The 21,063-nt window shown below is 44.8% G+C and overlaps 1 protein-coding gene across 1 annotated transcript in view; it reads left to right on the plus strand.

The window, feature by feature from the left end:
* Window positions 1-20,517, plus strand: part of SAMD10 (sterile alpha motif domain containing 10) — a 34,701-nt gene extending 14,184 nt beyond the window's left edge. The window contains exons 3-5 of the mRNA XM_056549372.1: window positions 13,638-13,806; window positions 17,679-17,819; window positions 19,064-20,517. Coding sequence (XP_056405347.1) covers window positions 13,638-13,806; window positions 17,679-17,819; window positions 19,064-19,086 — 333 coding nt within the window. The 3' untranslated portion in view covers window positions 19,087-20,517. The remainder of the gene's footprint in view (window positions 1-13,637; window positions 13,807-17,678; window positions 17,820-19,063) is intronic.
* The last annotated feature ends 546 nt before the right edge of the window (window positions 20,518-21,063 follow it).

Below are 21,063 nucleotides of genomic sequence, written 5' to 3' on the forward strand. Positions count from 1 at the left end.
GGGGGAGCAGATCCTGCCCTTGTAGTCCGTTGCTAGGGGCGATCCCCAGAATAAAAATGCATACAATGGAACAGGAAAGTGGAACACAGGTTTCCCTACAAAATACAGGTAATAACAGGATTATATACATTCCTGGAACAAAATAACATTAATGCTTATGAAGAAATATAAAATCCCATCCCTTCCCCAATATCGCGCCACACCCCTACTACTTAATTCCCTGGTTGAACTTGATGGACATATGTCTTTTTTCGACCGTACTAACTATGTAACTATGTAACTGGGGGTTCCAGCATGGGGACGGACACACTGTATTTCACCTTTTGTCAAGTTACCCCTCTAATAAGGGATTGTCCAAAGTAGAGACTATTATTAAGTGCATAACGGAGAGCTAAAGGCCAGTAAATATAAATACAGTGGCCGGCATTTATCATTGCAGGTGTACGTGAAGCATTTTTCTACACCTTGTTGTGTGTGCTGGTAATGTGTAGGAGCACCAAATTTATTAAATGGTCACAGAGCATTTGATACATTTTGTGCAGGTCACATTTTCTGAAATTTCTCTCTTCACATACACCAAAAAGCTAAGCTAAGTCTGGGCTGGTGTAGTTTTAGAGACTTTTCAGTGGCTTTGCGCCTTTTCACAAAAAGGCACAGTTCATAAAACCCTTCCATATCATGTGTATTGCCAAAATCAGTGGATTGCAACTCAAAATCAGCAGAAATGTGTAAACCAAAAGGCGCAAATAAACCCTGCTTGCTCCTTTTTTGCGCCTTTTGTAGACACAAAAAACAGTCTAAAGACAATGATAAATGTCGGCCAGTATCTCACATAAGTGAGTCCACCCCTCACATTTTTGTCAATATTTGATTCTATCTTTTCATATAACAACACTGAAGAAATGACCCTCTGCTACAATGTAGTTGTCACGATGCCGGCTGGCAGGTAGTGGATCCTCTGTGCCAGAGAGGGATTGGCGTGGACCGTGCTAGTGGATCGGTTCTAAGTCACTACTGGTTTTCACCAGAGCCCGCCGCAAAGCGGGATGGTCTTGCTGCGGCGGTAGTGACCAGGTCGTATCCACTAGCAACGGCTCAACCTCTCTGACTGCTGAAGATAGGCGCGGTACAAGGGAGTAGACAGAAGCAAGGTCGGACGTAGCAGAAGGTCAGGGCAGGCAGCAAGGATCGTAGTCGGGGGCAACGGCAGGAGGTCTGGAACACAGGCTAGGAACACACAAGGAAACGCTTTCACTGGCACAATGGCAACAAGATCCGGCGAGGGAGTGAAGGGGAAGTGAGGTATAAATAGGGAGTGCACAGGTGAACACACTAATTGGAACCACTGCGCCAATCAGCGGCGCAGTGGCCCTTTAAATCGCAGAGACCCGGCGCGCGCGCGCCCTAGGGAGCGGGGCCGCGCGTGCCGGGACAGGACAGACGGAGAGCGAGTCAGGTACGGGAGCCGGGATGCGCATCGCGAGCGGGCGCTACCCGCATCGCGAATCGCATCCCGGCTGGAGACGGTATCGCAGCGCACCGGGTCAGTGGAGCTGCCCGGAGCGCTGCGGTAGCGAGAGAGAAGCGAAAAGCGCTCCGGGGAGGAGCGGGGACCCGGAGCGCTCGGCGTAACAGTACCCCCCCCCTTGGGTCTCCCCCTCTTCTTAGAGCCTGAGAGCCTGAGGAGCAGACTTTTGTCTAGGATGTTGTCCTCAGGTTCCCAGGATCTCTCTTCAGGTCCACAGCCCTCCCAATCCACCAAAAAGAACCTTTTTCCTCTGACCGTCTTGGAGGCCAGTATCTCTTTCACTGAGAAGACGTCAGAAGAACCGGAGACAGGAGTGGGAGAAACTAATTTGGGAGAGAAACGGTTGATGATGAGTGGTTTAAGAAGAGAGACATGAAAGGCATTAGGAATACGGAGAGAAGGAGGAAGAAGAAGTTTGTAAGAGACAGGATTAATTTGGCACAAGACTTTAAAAGGACCAAGATAGCGTGGACCCAGTTTGTAACTGGGGACACGAAAGCGGACATATTTAGCGGAGAGCCATACCTTGTCTCCTGGAGCAAAAATGGGGGGAGCTCTTCTTTTCTTATCGGCAAACTTTTTCATGCGAGATGAAGCCTGTAAAAGAGAATCTTGGGTCTCTTTCCATATGGTGGAAAGATCACGAGTCACTTCATCTACAGCGGGCAAACCAGAGGGCAAGGGAGTAGGGAGGGGGGGAAGAGGGTGACGGCCGTACACCACGAAAAATGGGGATTTGGAGGAAGATTCAGAGACTCTAAAGTTATACGAGAATTCGGCCCATGGTAGAAGATCTGCCCAATCATCCTGGCGGGAGGAAACAAAATGTCGTAAATAATCACCCAAGACCTGGTTAATTCTTTCTACTTGTCCATTGGATTGAGGATGATATGCAGAAGAAAAGTTTAATTTAATCTTGAGTTGTTTACAGAGAGCCCTCCAGAATTTTGACACGAATTGGACGCCTCTATCCGAGACTATCTGTGTGGGCAACCCGTGAAGACGAAAAATGTGTACAAAAAATTGTTTAGCCAACTGAGGCGCTGAAGGAAGACCAGGAAGAGGGATGAAATGTGCCATCTTGGAGAATCGATCAACGACCACCCAAACAACAGTGTTGCCACGGGATGGGGGTAGGTCTGTAATAAAATCCATACCAATCAGAGACCAAGGCTGTTCGGGGACAGGCAGAGGATGAAGAAAACCAGCGGGCTTCTGGCGAGGAGTCTTATCCCGGGCACAGACAGTGCAGGCTCGCACAAAGTCCACGACATCCGTCTCCAGAGTCGGCCACCAATAGAAGCGAGAGATGAGTTGCACAGATTTCTTGATGCCTGCATGACCTGCGAGATGGGAGGAGTGACCCCATTTGAGGATTCCGAGGCGTTGGCGTGGAGAGACGAAGGTCTTTCCTGGAGGAGTTTGCCTGATGGAGGCTGGAGAAGTGGAAATCAGGCAGTCAGGAGGAATGATGTGTTGCGGAGAGAGTTCAACTTCCGAGGCATCCGAGGAACGAGAGAGAGCATCGGCCCTAATGTTCTTATCGGCAGGCCGAAAGTGAATTTCAAAATTAAATCGGGCAAAGAACAGAGACCACCTGGCCTGGCGAGGATTCAGCCGTTGGGCAGACTGGAGATAGGAGAGATTCTTGTGATCGGTGTAAATAATAACTGGAAATCTTGATCCCTCCAGCAGATGCCTCCATTCCTCAAGTGCTAATTTAATGGCTAGAAGCTCTCGATCCCCGATGGAGTAGTTCCTCTCCGCCGGAGAGAAGGTCCTAGAAAAAAAACCACAAGTAACAGCATGCCCGGAAGAATTTTTTTGTAGAAGGACCGCTCCAGCTCCTACAGAGGAGGCATCAACCTCCAATAGGAAGGGTTTAGATGGGTCAGGTCTGGAGAGCACGGGAGCCGAAGAAAAGGCAGACTTGAGCCGTTTAAAGGCGTCTTCCGCTTGAGGAGGCCAAGACTTGGGATTGGCATTTTTTTTGGTTAAAGCCACGATAGGGGCCACAACGGTAGAAAAATGTGGAATAAATTGCCTGTAATAATTGGCGAACCCCAAAAAACGTTGGATAGCACGGAGTCCGGAGGGGCGTGGCCAATCTAAGACGGCAGAGAGTTTGTCTGGATCCATTTGTAGTCCCTGGCCAGAGACCAAGTATCCTAGGAAAGGAAGAGATTGGCATTCAAACAGACATTTCTCTATCTTGGCATAAAGTTGATTGTCACGAAGTCTCTGAAGAACCATACGGACATGCTGGCGGTGTTCTTCTAGATTGGCAGAAAAAATCAGGATATCGTCCAGATATACAACAACACAGGAGTATAAGAGATCACGAAAAATTTCATTAACAAAGTCTTGGAAGACGGCAGGGGCGTTGCACAGGCCAAAGGGCATGACCAGATACTCAAAGTGTCCATCTCTAGTGTTAAATGCCGTTTTCCATTCATCCCCCTCTCTGATGCGGATGAGATTATAAGCACCTCTTAAGTCCAGTTTGGTAAAGATGTGGGCACCTTGGAGGCGATCAAAGAGTTCAGAGATAAGAGGTAGGGGGTAGCGGTTCTTTACCGTGATTTTATTAAGACCGCGGTAGTCAATGCAAGGACGTAGAGAGCCATCTTTTTTGGACACAAAGAAAAATCCGGCTCCGGCAGGAGAGGAGGATTTACGGATAAAGCCTTTTTTTAAATTTTCCTGGATGTACTCCGACATAGCAAGAGTCTCTGGGGCGGACAGAGGATAGATTCTGCCCCGGGGTGGAGTAGTGCCCGGGAGGAGGTCAATAGGACAATCATAAGGCCTGTGAGGAGGTAGAGTCTCAGCTTGTTTTTTGCAAAAAACATCCGCAAAGTCCATATAGGCCTTAGGGAGACCGGTTACAGGGGGAACCACAGAGTCACGGCAAGGGGTACTGGGAACCGGTTTTAGGCAGTCCTTGAAACAAGAGGGCCCCCAACTCTTGATCTCCCCAGTGGACCAATCCAGGGTTGGGGAATGGAGTTGAAGCCAGGGTAGTCCAAGGAGGATTTCGGAAGTGCAATTGGGGAGGACCAAAAATTCAATCTTCTCGTGATGAGGTCCGATGCACATTAGAAGGGGGTCCGTGCGGAAACGTATGGTACAGTCCAATCTTTCATTGTTTACACAATTGATGTAGAGGGGTCTGGCGAGACTGGTCACTGGGATGTTGAACCTGTTGACGAGAGAGGCCAAAATAAAATTTCCTGCAGATCCGGAATCCAAGAAGGCCATAGTAGAGAAGGAGAAGGCAGAGGCAGATATCCGCACAGGCACAGTAAGACGTGGAGAAGCAGAGTAGACATCAAGGACTGTCTCACCTTTGTGCGGAGTCAGCGTACGTCTTTCCAGGCGGGGAGGACGGATAGGACAATCCTTCAGGAAGTGTTCGGTACTGGCACAGTACAGGCAGAGATTCTCCATGCGGCGTCGTGTCCTCTCTTGAGGTGTCAGGCGAGACCGGTCGACCTGCATAGCCTCCACGGCGGGAGGCACAGGAACGGATTGCAGGGGACCAGAGGAGAGAGGAGCCGGGGAGAAAAAACGCCTTGTGCGAACAAAGTCCATATCCTGGCGGAGCTCCTGACGCCTTTTGGAAAAACGCATGTCAATGCGAGTGGCAAGATGGATGAGTTCATGTAGGTTAGCAGGGATTTCTCGTGCGGCCAGAACATCTTTAATGTTGCTGGATAGGCCTTTTTTAAAGGTCGCGCAGAGGGCCTCATTATTCCAGGATAATTCTGAAGCAAGAGTACGGAATTGTACGGCGTACTCGCCAACGGAAGAATTACCCTGGACCAGGTTCAACAGGGCAGTCTCAGCAGAAGAGGCTCGGGCAGGTTCCTCAAAGACACTTCGAATTTCCGAGAAGAAGGAGTGTATAGAGGCAGTGACGGGGTCATTGCGGTCCCAGAGCGGTGTGGCCCATGACAGAGCTTTTCCAGACAGAAGGCTGACTACGAAAGCCACCTTAGACCTTTCAGTAGGGAACTGGTCCGACATCATCTCCAAGTGCAGGGAACATTGGGAAAGAAAGCCACGGCAGAATTTAGAGTCCCCATCAAATTTATCCGGCAAGGATAGTCGTAGACCAGAAGCGGCCACTCGCTGCGGAGGAGGTGCAGGAGCTGGCGGAGGAGATGATTGCTGAAGCTGTGGTAGTAGCTGCTGTAGCATCACGGTCAGTTGAGACAGCTGTTGGCCTTGTTGCGCTATCTGTTGTGACTGCTGGGCGACCACCGTGGTGAGGTCGGCGACAACTGGCAGAGGAACTTCAGCGGGATCCATGGCCGGATCTACTGTCACGATGCCGGCTGGCAGGTAGTGGATCCTCTGTGCCAGAGAGGGATTGGCGTGGACCGTGCTAGTGGATCGGTTCTAAGTCACTACTGGTTTTCACCAGAGCCCGCCGCAAAGCGGGATGGTCTTGCTGCGGCGGTAGTGACCAGGTCGTATCCACTAGCAACGGCTCAACCTCTCTGACTGCTGAAGATAGGCGCGGTACAAGGGAGTAGACAGAAGCAAGGTCGGACGTAGCAGAAGGTCAGGGCAGGCAGCAAGGATCGTAGTCGGGGGCAACCGCAGGAGGTCTGGAACACAGGCTAGGAACACACAAGGAAACGCTTTCACTGGCACAATGGCAACAAGATCCGGCGAGGGAGTGAAGGGGAAGTGAGGTATAAATAGGGAGTGCACAGGTGAACACACTAATTGGAACCACTGCGCCAATCAGCGGCGCAGTGGCCCTTTAAATCGCAGAGACCCGGCGCGCGCGCGCCCTAGGGAGCGGGGCCGCGCGTGCCGGGACAGGACAGACGGAGAGCGAGTCAGGTACGGGAGCCGGGATGCGCATCGCGAGCGGGCGCTACCCGCATCGCGAATCGCATCCCGGCTGGAGACGGTATCGCAGCGCACCGGGTCAGTGGAGCTGCCCGGAGCGCTGCGGTAGCGAGAGAGAAGCGAGCGCTCCGGGGAGGAGCGGGGACCCGGAGCGCTCGGCGTAACAGTAGTGAGTGCACAGCCTGCATAACAGTGTTTAATGTTGTGTCCCTTCAAAAGAGAGTACACCCCTAAGTGGAAATGTCCAAATTGGGCCCAATTAGCCATTTTTCCCTCCCCGGTGTCATGTGACTCATTAGTGTTACAAGGTCTCAGGTGTAAATAGGAAGCAGGTGTCTTAAATTTGGTGTTATTGCTCTCACGCTCTCTAATACTGGTTGCTGGAAGTTCAACATGGCACCTCATGGCAAAGAACTCTCTGAGAATCTGAAAAAAAATGTGGCCTAGGCTATAAGAAGATTGTCAAGACCCTGAAACTGAGATGCAGCACGTTGGGTAAGACCATACAGTGGTTTCTCATGACCGGTTCCACTCAGAACTGGGTTTGCCAAGGTCCACCAAAGAAGTTAAGTACACATGCTCAGCATCATATTCAGAGGTTGTCTTTGGAAAATAAACATATGAGTGCTGCCAGCATTGCTGCAGAGGTTGAAGGGGTTGGGGTCAGCCTGATCATATGCCACACAATGCATCAAATTGGTCTGCATGGCTGTCGTCCCTGAAGGAAGCTTCTTTTAAAGATGATGCACAAGAAAGCCTGCAAACCATTTGCTGAAGACAAGCAGACAAGGACATGGATTATTGGAATAATGACCTGTGGTCCGCTGAGACCAAAATAAACCTATTTGGTTCAGATGGTGTTAAGCCTGTGTGGTGAAAATCAGGTGAGGAGTACAAAGACAAGTATGTCTTGCCTACAGTCAAGCATGGTGGTGGGGGTGTCATGGTCTGGGGCTGCATGAGTTCTACTGGCACTGGGGAGATACAGTTCATTGAGGGAACCCAATGAATGCCAGCATGTACTGTGAAATACCAAAGCAGAACATGATCCCCTACCTTCAGAGACTGGGCCATAGGACAGTATTCCGACATGATAATGACCCCAAACACACCTCCAAGACCACCACTGCCTTGCTAAAGAAGCTGAGGGTAAAGGTGATGGACTGGCCAAGCATGTCTCCAGACCTAAACCCTATTGAACATCTGTGGGGCATCCTCATAGGAAGGTGGGGGAGCGCAGGGTCTCTAACATCCACCAGCTCTGTGATGTCATCATAGAGAAGTAGAAGAGGACTCTAGTAAGAACCTGTGAGGATCTGGTGAATTCCATGCCCAAGAGGCTTATGGCTGTGCTGGAAAATAATGGTGGCCACACAAAATATTGACACTTTGGGCCCAATTTGGACATTTCCACTTAGGGGTGTACTCACTTTTGTTTCCAAGGTTTAGACATTAATGGCCGTGTTGAGTTATTTTGAGGGGACACAACATTAAACACTTATACAGGCTGTGCACTCACTACTTTATATTGTAGCAGTGTTATTTCTTCAGTGTTAAACAAAAATAGAGAAACAGAAACATAGCCGTACAACCACAACTTGTATTTTGATCTACTTAATTCTCAGCATAATTTAATAACTAACAGGTTGTTAGTATACATTGATGTATTGGTACTGTGTACTGTGCTCAGTCAGGTTGCTGTATTCGGTTGTATTGAGGTAGTATGCCTCACAGTCAGGAGGAAAGGGGCCTGCCTGGGCAGCTCATGTGTGACCTCGGTGGACAGCGATGATAATTGGATACGGTCATTATTCCGGCTCTCGGCCGCTGTCCTGTCACACAGACATTGCCCCAGCACTGAGGTATCTAACTAACAGCCCAGCTATCGTGATGCATGAAATGAGGGAGGCGCAGTGCGGCACATCTGCCGTCAGTATATGTGTAATACTGGAAATTGCTGTCCTGTACCGAGGAGAAAGGGGCAATTATTGAACCAAGGAGGCCTGCAGCACTGTATAATATATACATTATCAGTATGAAGGATGTTTTAGATGAAAAAGTAGATTGCAGTGCTGAACAGGATATACATGTACATGCTGTTCAGGAAGCTATTTCAGGTGCCAATACTGTGTACGGGCAAAATAGCAGTGAATACACAGAGGAATGAGGGAGTGATTAATAAATGTGCAGTGATGAAGATGGGTCTTAAGTGAGCATTGATTTGGCAAGGTTTTTGGTTTTGTTTTGTAAAGCCCATGGAATATTGGCTCAAACCCTATTGATGAAGGCAATGCTGGGATTTTTATAGAGATGAGTTTTAAATATGCAGTGAAAGAGATGTGTAATAATTCAGTGCTGGAGTTGGGTTATAAATGTGCAGTCAGGTTAAGTTTCCACTTGATTTTTTTCTGGCAGTTTTTGGAATACTGCCACAGCAGTTTTTGAGCCAAAGTCAGAAGTGGATCCATAAGGGAGGAGAAGTGTAAGTCCTTCTTTTATATGTCCTATTCCTTTTGAATACACTTCTGGCTTTGGCTCAAAAACTGCAGTGGTAGTTTTCCAAAAACTGCCAGAAAAAAAACCAAGTGGAAACTTAGCCTAATAGAGATTAGTTATAAATGTGCAGTAATAGTGATGGGTTATAAATGTGTAGTAAGGTAGATGGGTTATAAATGTGAAGTGAGGTAGATGGGTTATAAATGTGCAATGATGGGTTATAAATGCGCAGTGGGGTAGATGGGTTATAAATGTGCAGTGAGGTAGATGGGTTATAAATGTGCAATGATGGGTTATAAATGCGCAGTGGGGTAGATGGGTTATAAATGTGCAGTGAGGTAGATGGGTTATAAATGTGCAGTGAGGTAGATGGGTTATAAATGTGCAGTGAGGTAGATGGGTTATAAATGTGCAGTGAGGTAGATGGGTTATAAATGTGCAGTGAGGTAGATGGGTTATAAATGTGCAGTGAGGTAGATGGGTTATACATGTGCAGTGAGGTAGATGGGTTATAAATGTGCAGTGAGGTAGATGGGTTATAAATGTGCAGTGAGGTAGATGGGTTATAAATGTGCAGTGAGGTAGATGGGTTATAAGTGTGCAGTGAGGTAGATGGGTTATAAATGTGCAGTGAGGTAGATGGGTTATAAATGTGCAGTGATGGTGATGAGTTATAAATGTGCAGTGAGGTAGATGAGTTATAAATGTGCAGTGAGGTAGATGAGTTATAAATGTGCAGTGAGGTAGATGGCTTATAAATGTGCAGTGAGGTAGATGGGTTATTAATGTGCAGTGATGGTGATGGGTTATACATGTGCAGTGAGGTAGACGGGTTATAAATGTGCAGTGAGGTAGATGGGTTATAAATGTGTAGTAAGGTAGATGGGTTATAAATGTGAAGTGAGGTAGATGGGTTATAAATGTGCAATGATGGGTTATAAATGCGCAGTGGGGTAGATGGGTTATAAATGTGCAGTGAGGTAGATGGGTTATAAATGTGCAATGATGGGTTATAAATGCGCAGTGGGGTAGATGGGTTATAAATGTGCAGTGAGGTAGATGGGTTATAAATGTGCAGTGAGGTAGATGGGTTATAAATGTGCAGTGAGGTAGATGGGTTATAAATGTGCAGTGAGGTAGATGGGTTATAAATGTGCAGTGAGGTAGATGGGTTATAAATGTGCAGTGAGGTAGATGGGTTATAAATGTGCAGTGAGGTAGATGGGTTATAAATGTGCAGTGAGGTAGATGGGTTATACATGTGCAGTGAGGTAGATGGGTTATAAATGTGCAGTGAGGTAGATGGGTTATAAATGTGCAGTGAGGTAGATGGGTTATAAATGTGCAGTGAGGTAGATGGGTTATAAATGTGCAGTGAGGTAGATGGGTTATAAATGTGCAGTGAGGTAGATGGGTTATAAATGTGCAGTGATGGTGATGAGTTATAAATGTGCAGTGAGGTAGATGAGTTATAAATGTGCAGTGAGGTAGATGGCTTATAAATGTGCAGTGAGGTAGATGGGTTATTAATGTGCAGTGATGGTGATGGGTTATACATGTGCAGTGAGGTAGACGGGTTATAAATGTGCAGTGAGGTAGATGGTTTATAAATGTGCAGTGAGGTAGATGGGTTATACATGTGCAGTGAGGTAGATGGGTTATAAATGTGTAGTAAGGTAGATGGGTTATAAATGTGAAGTGAGGTGGATGGGTTATAAATGTGCAGTGAGGTAGATGGGTTATACATGTGCAGTGAGGTAGATGGGTTATAAATGTGCAGTGAGGTAGATGGTTTATAAATGTGCAGTGAGGTAGATGGGTTATACATGTGCAGTGAGGTAGATGGGTTATAAATGTGTAGTAAGGTAGATGGGTTATAAATGTGCAGTGAGGTAGATGGGTTATAAATGTGCAATGATGGGTTATAAATGTGCAGTGAGGTAGATGGGTTATAAATGTGCAGTGAGGTAGATGGGTTATAAATGTGCAGTGAGGTAGATGGGTTATAAATGTGCAGTGAGGTAGATGGGTTATAAATGTGCAGTGAGGTAGATGGGTTATACATGTGCAATGAGGTAGATGGGTTATAAATGTGCAGTGAGGTAGATGGGTTATAAATGTGCAGTGAGGTAGATGGGTTATAAATGTGCAGTGAGGTAGATGGGTTATAAATGTGCAGTGAGGTAGATGGGTCATTAATGTGCAGTGATGGTGATGGGTTATACATGTGCAGTGAGGTAGATGGGTTATAAATGTGCAGTGAGGTAGATGGGTTATAAATGTGCAGTGAGGTAGATGGGTTATACATGTGCAGTGAGGTAGATGGGTTATAAATGTGCAGTGAGGTAGATGGGTTGCAAATGTGCAGTGAGGTAGATGGGTTATAAATGTGCAGTGATGGTGATGAGTTATAAATGTGCAGTGAGGTAGATGGGTTATAAATGTGCAGTGATGGTGATGGGTTATACATGTGCAGTGAGGTAGATGGGTTATAAATGTGCAGTGAGGTAGATGGGTTATAAATGTGCAGTGAGGTAGATGGGTTATACATGTGCAGTGAGCTTGATGGGTTATAAATGTGCAGTGAGGTAGATGGGTTATAAATGTGCAGTGAGGTAGATGGGTTATAAATGTGCAGTGAGGTAGATGGGTTATAAATGTGCAGTGAGGTAGATGCGTTATAAATGTGCAGTGATGTGATGAGTTATAAATGTGCAGTGAGGTAGATGGGTTATAAATGTGAAGTGAGGTAGATGGGTAATACATGTGCAATGATGGGTTATAAATGTGCAGTGAGGTAGATGGGTTATATGTGCAGTGAGGTAGATGGGTTATACATGTGCAGTGAGGTAGATGGGTTATAAATGTGCAGTGAGGTAGATGGGTTATACATGTGCAATGAGGTAGATGGGTTATAAATGTGCAGTGAGGTAGATGGGTTATAAATGTGCAGTGAGGTAGATGGGTTATAAATGTGCAGTGAGGTAGATGGGTTATAAATGTGCAGTGAGGTAGATGGGTCATTAATGTGCAGTGATGGTGATGGGTTATACATGTGCAGTGAGGTAGATGGGTTATAAATGTGCAGTGAGGTAGATGGGTTATAAATGTGCAGTGAGGTAGATGGGTTATACATGTGCAGTGAGGTAGATGGGTTATAAATGTGCAGTGAGGTAGATGGGTTATACATGTGCAGTGAGGTAGATGGGTTATACATGTGCAGTGATGGTGATGGGTTATAAATGTGCAGTGAGGTAGATGGGTTATAAATGTGCAGTGAGGTAGATGGGTTATACATGTTCAGTGAGGTAGATGGGTTATACATGTGCAGTGATGGTGATGGGTTATAAATGTGCAGTGAGGTAGATGGGTTATACATGTTCAGTGAGGTAGATGGGTTATAAATGTGCAGTGAGGTAGATGGGTTATACATGTGCAGTGATGGTGATGGGTTATAAATGTGCAGTGAGGTAGATGGGTTATAAATGTGCAGTGAGGTAGATGGGTTATAAATGTGCAGTGAGGTAGATGGGTTATAAATATGCAGTGAGGTAGATGGGTTATAAATGTGCAGTGATGGTGTTGAGTTATAAATGTGCAGTGAGGTAGATGGGTTATAAATGTGCAGTGAGGTAGATGGGTTATAAATGTGCAGTGAGGTAGATGGGTTATAAATGTGCAGTGAGGTAGATGGGTTATAAATGTGCAGTGAGGTAGATGGGTTATACATGTGCAGTGAGGTAGATGGGTTATAAATGTGCAGTGAGGTAGATGGGTTATACATGTGCAGTGAGGTAGATGGGTTATACATGTGCAGTGATGGTGATGGGTTATAAATGTGCAGTGAGGTAGATGGGTTATAAATGTGCAGTGAGGTAGATGGGTTATACATGTTCAGTGAGGTAGATGGGTTATACATGTGCAGTGATGGTGATGGGTTATAAATGTGCAGTGAGGTAGATGGGTTATACATGTTCAGTGAGGTAGATGGGTTATAAATGTGCAGTGAGGTAGATGGGTTATACATGTGCAGTGATGGTGATGGGTTATAAATGTGCAGTGAGGTAGATGGGTTATAAATGTGCAGTGAGGTAGATGGGTTATAAATGTGCAGTGAGGTAGATGGGTTATAAATATGCAGTGAGGTAGATGGGTTATAAATGTGCAGTGATGGTGTTGAGTTATAAATGTGCAGTGAGGTAGATGGGTTATAAATGTGCAGTGAGGTAGATGGGTTATAAATGTGCAGTGAGGTAGATGAGTTATACATGTGCAGTGAGGTAGATGGGTTATAAATGTGCAGTGAGGTAGATGGGTTATAAATGTGCAGTGAGGTAGAACCTTCAGTCATTTCCAAAACCCAGATCCAAACTCTAGTCTTGTGTCACTTTTGGAAGAAGCCTCAGTGATATATACTTCCCATTCACCATTTTAGCAGCTGCTTGCTTACAATGTGCTGTGATGGCGATGTGTTATAAATGTGCAGTAGGGGAGATGTGTTTATAACTGTGCAGTGAAGGTGATATGTTATAAAAGTGCAGTGAGGGCAATGTGTTATAAATGTAGGGTAAAGGAAGATGAATATTGAGTGTACAATATTCTGTATAGACATAATAACAAATGTGGAAGAGGATAGAACAGAGAAATAGATACAGTAGGTGTGGCTGTAAGAAAATACAAGTCTGATCCTGATGCTGTTGATGCGTCTTGTCTGCACTGAGTAATTCTCAATTTGTCCCCTGCTTAGGTCAGACCCAGCGATCAATACGGCATATATCACACCAGTCCGTCCTTCAGCTGCCTCACTAAACCTGTTGTCCTCTGGACTCAGCAAGACGTGTGCAAGTGGCTGAAGAAACACTGTCCTCACAACTATCTCACCTATGTCGAGGCCTTCTCCCACCACGCCATCACAGGTAGTTCAACCTCAGTAGGTTTCTCTACATCAGTGATTTGGCACCTTCCACTGTCCACCTTTTGTAAAAACCACAACTCCTCACATCCTTTAACACCCCATGCCTGTTGGGATGTGCAGTGAGTTGCAGTTTCATTGCAGGTGATGAGAACCTCAGGTCGGCTCTTATTCTGTGATGCCCCTCTCTCTGTACGCTGTCATTTATGTCAGGAATCAGCTGCTCTGTATATATGTAGAGCCAGCAGGCTGTGTCACCCTCACGGTGTCGTGTCTCTGAGTGCTGCATACGGAGCAGCGAAAATCATCTGACTGCTCTAAAATCTTAGCAGACACGCACCAGCACACACTGTGAGATCCATATCCCGAGGCAGCGCGGGCTAAAAGTCTTAATGCACAGCGTATAAAGTACTAAGAGGGGGCTGTCCTCCCCCCAGGAGATAGAGAGGAGGGAGCAGAAAGACTCAAACGGACCCGTGAAATGATAAGCTGATGGGGGGGGGGAGGATAAGAGAAGAGAATGAAGATCTATAGAGATGGGACAACTGGGATCCACAGAAAAAGACATATGTAAGATATGAGATATATAGAATGAGGCAAGAATGAGGATCTATAGAAAAAGTACAGAATAGGGATCTATAGAAATAAAAAATTAAGATCTATAGAAGAAAAGAAAACCAGGATCTATGGTGATGAGAACATCAGGATCCATAGTAACAGAAGATAAAGAGGATTTATAGAGTTGATAAGATGAGTATCCATAGAAGGAGAAGCAAACAGGATCTATAGAAAGAAGGGAGAAATTAAATGTAGAGATGAGAAAATTTTAATCTATAGAAACAGGAGATAATTGTGATCTATAGAGATAAGCATATCAGGATGTATAAAAAGAGGAGAGATCCAGGATATATAGAAAGGAGATAATAGGGACCTATGCAAAGTAGAGACGTAGGCCGGCATTTATCATTGTAGGTTTAAGGAAGCATTTATCATTGTTGGTGTAAGGGTGCATTCACACCACGTTTTTGCAGTACAGTTCCCATATATATTTTCAATGTGAAAACCGTACGGAACCGTATTGAAAACCGGATGCATTGACTCTCCATTGAAAACCGTATGCCAAAAGATACATCAGGTTGTGTCCATTTTGCATCCTGTACGGTTTTGTCAGTTTTTTTACCCCTACCCAAAACTGTAGTCTTGGTCCGGGTGAAAAACTGTATTAAACCGTATAATTTTTTTTTAACATGCAACCGGACATCATTTTTCAAACCGTATACGGTTTTTAACTGTATACGGGTTGAAATTTGTACACACGTTTTGATACAGTTTAGTCAGGTTTTGAGGAATCCGTTTTTCCGATGGGAACTGTATTGCAAAAACTTGGTGTGAATGCACCCTAAGTGAAGCATTTTTCTACACCTTTTTTTGTGTGCTGGTAATGTGTAGGAGCACCAAATTTATTAAATGGTAGCAGAGCATTTGATAAATTTTGTGCAGGTCAAATTTTCTGAAATTTCTCTCTTCAAATACACCAAAAAGCTACAGTGGGGATCAAAAGTTTGGCCACCCCAGGTAAAAATTTGTATTAATGTGCATAAAGAAGCCAAGGAAAGATGGAAAAATCTCCAAAAGGCATCAAATTACAGATTAGACATTCTTATAATATGTCAACAAAAGTTAGATTTTATTTCCATCATTTACACTTTTAAAATAACAAAAAACAAAAAAATGGCGTCTGCAAAAGTTTGGGCACCCTGCAGAGTTAATATCTTGTACTGCCCCCTTTGGCAAGTATCACAGCTTGTAAACGTTTTTTGTTGCCAGCCAAGAATCTTTCAATTCTTGTTTGAGGTATCTTTGCCCATTCTTCCTTACAAAAGTCTTCCAGTTCTTTGAGATTTCTTGGCTGTCTGTCATGCACTGCTCTTTTAAGGTCTATACATAGATTTTCAATTATGTTGAAGTCAGGAGATTGTGAAGGCCATGGCAAAACCTTCAGTTTACGCCTCTTGATATAATCCCCCGTGGATTTCGAGGTGTGTTTAGGATCATTATCCATTTGTAGAAGCCATCCTCTCTTTAACTTCACAGTTTTCACAGATGGCATCAAGTTAGCATCCAAAATTTGCTGAAATTTTATTTAATCAATTTTTCCTTCTACTCGTGAGATGTTCCCTGTGCCACTGGCTGCAATACAACCCCAAAGCATGATTGATCCACCCCCATGCTTAACAGTTGGACAGAGGTTCTTTTCATTAAATTCTGTTCCCCTTCTTCAAACGTACCTTTGCTCATTCCGGCCAAAAAGTTCAATTTTAACCTCATCGGTCCATAGAACTTGTTTCCAAAATGCATCAGGCTTGTCTATATGTTCATTTGCAAAGTTCAAATGCTGATTTTTGTGGTGCGGACGTATAAGAGGTTTTATCTGATTTCTTAATTACATTCCAAACAGAGGATATTTACATCTGAAAACGTTTTGCTATCTTCTTATAGCCTTCTCCAGTTTTGTGAGCGTCAACTATTTTCAGTTTCAGATTTCTAGACAACTGCTTAGAAGAACCCATGGTGCTGATTGTTGGGGCAAGGTCAGATGAGTCTGGGCATTTAAAACCTTTGAGATTGACATCACCTGGTCTTCCCAGATGATGATTGAGAACAATCCATGATACTGACAAGTCTCAGCTTTGCAAAGGGGGCAGTACATGCTATAAATTCTGCAGGGTGCCCAAACTTTTGCAGACGCCATTTTTTTTTTTTTTTTCTGTTATTTTGAAAGTGTAAATGATGGAAATTAAATCTAACTTTTGTTGACATATTATAAGAATGTCTTATATGTAATTTGAAGCCTTTTGGAGATTTTTCCATCTTTCCTTGGCTTCTTTATGCACATTAATACAAATTTTTACCTGGGGTGCCCCAACTTTTGATCCCCACTGTAAGCTAAGTCTGGGCTGGTGTAGTATTACAGTCTTTTCAGTGGCTTTGCGCCTTTTTTGCACCTTTTCACAAAAAGGCGCAGTTCATAAAACCCTTTCGTATTATGTGTATTGACAAAATCAGTGGATTGCAAATCAAAATCTGCAGAAATGTGTAAACCAAAAGGCGCAAATAAACCCTGCTTGCGCCTTTTTTGCACCTTTTCTAGACACAAAAAAACTGTCTAAAGACAATAATAAATGTCAGCCATAGAATCTAGGGTTTGCAGCTGGGGTCTCAAACTTTTGAGCCTCCAGATGTTGCAATACTTCAACTCCCGGCATTCCTGACAGTCTGGGCATGTCCAGGCATGCTGGGAGTTGAAGATTTGCAACATCTGGAGGGCCACCAGTTTGAGACCCCTGGTCTACAGAGAACAGAGATTGTGGCTTAATAAATAGATGAGAGAATGAGAACCTATAAAAAAGAGGAGGGAATAAGTATATATAGAATACTACTTGATGATCTATAGAGAGATAAGGGAATTAGAATCGAATAAAGAGAGAATCAGGCTCTATAAAGATAGGAGATTTTGCAGATCTTTAGACAGATAAGAGGAAAGAGAAGAGAATCGGGATCTATAGCAAGGACGATCAGCCTACTAAAAAAATAGGGAAAACAGGTATATGAAGTTTATTTTATGTCCTCCTTGGAGTTATATATAGTGTAGAATACATTGTTTATAGTTCTGTATAATTAAGAATGGGTCAAAGACAAATACAAGATCACTTGTAAGGATTTCAGTACAGTAGAAAGTGAAAGTGTTTGCTGTTTACTTCTACATTCACCATGCTCCATTTACTACAATGTAGTATGCATAATTTATGATGCATTTAGTAACCATCCAAGCAGAGGAATCTCACAGTCCTGTCCATGTCACTCATTTTTTCTCAGGTCGGGCTCTGCTAAGGCTTAACGCAGAGAAGTTGCAGCGCATGGGGATCATCCATGAGTCTCAGCGGCAAGAGGTTCTACAGCAGGTTTTACAGCTGCAAGTTCGTGAGGAAGTCCGCAATCTGCAGCTACTTAGTCAAGGTACAGTAGATACGGGTTACATCAACTCGTATTCCTGAGCTTTGTAAACATTTTTGTGTTGGTGACAACATTTTAGACAAGCATAGTTTTATGACACACTCCACACTGTACTGCCAATTGTACATACCATGCTGTGCTTCCTATGTTACCCTGGGGGAGGGATTAACAGTAAGGAAGATCCACAGTGCCACAATAGTAGAATACATATATAAATTCTTATATATCAGTATCCAGAATAACCCCCCCCCTTCCCTTGTGCCATTTTATCACCCCCTTGTGCCATTTGTTCACCCCCTTCATCACCCCCTGTGCCATTTAATCACCCTCTCCATCACCCCCTGTGTCATTTTATTCCCTCTTCATTACCCCCTTGTGCCATTTGTTCACACCTTCATCACCCCCTGTGCCATTTTATCACCTTCTTCATCACCCCTGTGTCATTTTATTCCCCCTTCATTACCTCCTGTGCCATTTCATCAACCCACTTAATCACCCTCTGTGCCACTTCATCACCAACTGTGCCATTTCATTCATCACCTATACCATTTTATTAATCACCCTGTGCCATATAATTGTGCCAATTCATTCTTCACCATCTCTTCATCACACCTGTGCCATTTTACCCCCCCTCCCCCTTCATCACCCACTGTGCCACTTTACCCCCTTCATCACTCTCTGTGCCATTTCACCCCCTCCCCCCATAACTCCCTGTGCCATTTCACCCCCCCCCTTCATCACTCCCTGTGCCATTTCACCCCCATCACTCCCTGTGCCATTTCACCCCCATCACTCCCTGTGCCATTTCATCAACGCTAACTTATTTACCCCCTGTGCTATTTTATTTAATAGACCATCTCCACCGCACGCCCAGGTGCAGACTTGGTGGCTCTTGATGGCATCTGATCAGTGACGTCCTCCTGCTCCTCAGGCGCCAGGGGCCTCACTCGTCAGAAGTACAGGCCGCCACCACTGCTCACTGCCAGTTGAAGATCAGGCAGCACATCTGTTGCCACTAAGTACAGTGACCAGTGGCGGTTGATGCTGCATGGTGGGATGGGATGGTCTTGCAACACCCCTGGAGACTGCTGCCGACACACTAATGTGTCACGACACCCAGTCTGGAAAGTACTGCCTTATACTCTAGTCACCTTCAGAACTACATTTTCTAATTTCCTATCTGAGGTCTTCTCTGGTGCATTGTGGGAGATTTTAGTTTTTTAATGAACTTTGTTTTTTCTTTATAGCTTCCTTTGGAAACTTCTCCTAGGGCGACTTCATCTGAATGCCACCAGAAACAAACCAGCGGTAACATAGGACACTGGGACAGACTGACAAACAACCGCACTCCTTTATATCCTGTAGTGGATTCCTGCATTGTGGAAATATCTTCATATAAATCCCAGGATCATGTACAGTTTGAGCGGGGGGAGTCAACATGGATGCCTATCTTTTATCCTAATAGTCCCCTTTTGCAGCAAAGTCCTCCATCTGTGACATAACCTTTTATTGGGGATTTCTTTATAGAAAGGGTATGAATAGAATTAAAGGGGTATTCCAGGCAAAAACTTTTTTTGATATATCAACTGGCTCCGGAAAGTTAAACAGATTTGTAAATTACTTCTATTAAAAAATCTTAATCCTTCCAATAGTTATTAGCTTCTGAAGTTTTCTGTCTAACTGCTCAATGATGATGTCACGTCCCGGGAGCTGTGCATGATGGGAAAATATCCCCATAGGAGCTGGACAGCTCCCGGGACGTGAGTCATCAGAAAAGCAGTTAGACAGAAAATAGCAACTCAACTTCAGAAGCTAATAACTATTGGAAGGATTAAGATTTTTTTAATAGAAGTAATTTACAAATCTGTTTAACTTTCCGGAGCCAGTTGATATATAAAAAAAAGTTTTGGCCTGGAATACCCCTTTAACTCCAAACACAATTCAAGACACACAACTTTGTTCCACCCACTGACTACCATATTTTGTGATCTATCTTAGTAAGTGCCAAATAGAGTTCTGCTTTGCTGTACACTCAACATGCTCACTTGCAGGGGATCTCCTCCTCCTGCTGATGATTGATGAGTGATACATTATGGTATAATGTCTGGTCTAAGTAAATTATAGTGAATGCTTTGAGTATGAGGAAAAAAACTATTAATTCCTACAAGCGTCCAGTGTTTGCAAATTCTAAGGTGCAGCCATTTGAGTGGGTCTGAGTGGGTAGTATGTCACTGGGACCACCAAACTGGCAAAGGGAGTGATATAAGGTAGGCACTGCTTCCTGGGAAAATGATATGCAAATTAGCACTCCTTCAGAGGAAAGAAAGGTGGCTCTCTATTGCCACCTATTGGAGGACTCCAGTGCAAAACAGTCAGAATGTGCATATATTGTATTATAGTTGTACTATAATTATACCAAGCCTAATATCTGATGCTGCAGACATCGTCATTAAAGCGTTTATTAAAAGATGGGTATCCTGGGAGTGGCAGCAAGTGGTAAATATCCTATTGTAATCCTGTAATAATTCTTAGCAATAACATAGAGCCCAATCTACAGGATATAATGTGGAACAGTATAATCTGCTGGTAGCAGCCAGGTCAGCTTTTGCTATATGGACAAGTAGTGGACAGTAGAGAGGAACTTTATGTCACTGGTGTGACCTTATAATATGTGCATTTAAAGGGGTACTCCACCCCTAGACATCTTATCCCCTATCCAAAGGATAGGGGATAAGATGTCTGATCACGGGGGTCCTGCCGCTGGGGACCCCCGCAATATAGCATGCGGCACCCACCTGTTTCTGCTCCGGAAGCGCTGGAAGGTCTGGGTCCCGACCACCGGAACGGAAGTCCGTGATGTCACGACTCCGCCCCCGTGTGATGTCACGCCCCCTCCCATAGACTTGCATTGAGGGGACGGGGCATGATGTCACACGGGGGCGGAGTCGTAACGTCACGGAATCCGTTCCGGTGGTCAGGACCCAGACCCTCCAGCGCTTCCGGCGCAGAAACAGGTGGGTGCCGCATGCTATATTGTGGGGGTCCCCAGCAGCGGGACCCTCGCGATCAGACATCTTATCCCCTATCCTTTGGATAGGGGATAAGATGTCTAGGGGTGGAGTACCCCTTTAAAGAATACAACAAGGCTCATTTACAAACTGCAGTACAAAAAGCTTTATATCTTAAAGGTTTCAGTATTTTTACTGAATCAGAACAAAGCAAGATAAGCATTTCCAGTTCCATTAAA

The sequence above is a fragment of the Hyla sarda genome, chromosome 12 (genome assembly GCF_029499605.1).
Source record: "Hyla sarda isolate aHylSar1 chromosome 12, aHylSar1.hap1, whole genome shotgun sequence".
Taxonomy (NCBI): domain Eukaryota; kingdom Metazoa; phylum Chordata; class Amphibia; order Anura; family Hylidae; genus Hyla; species Hyla sarda.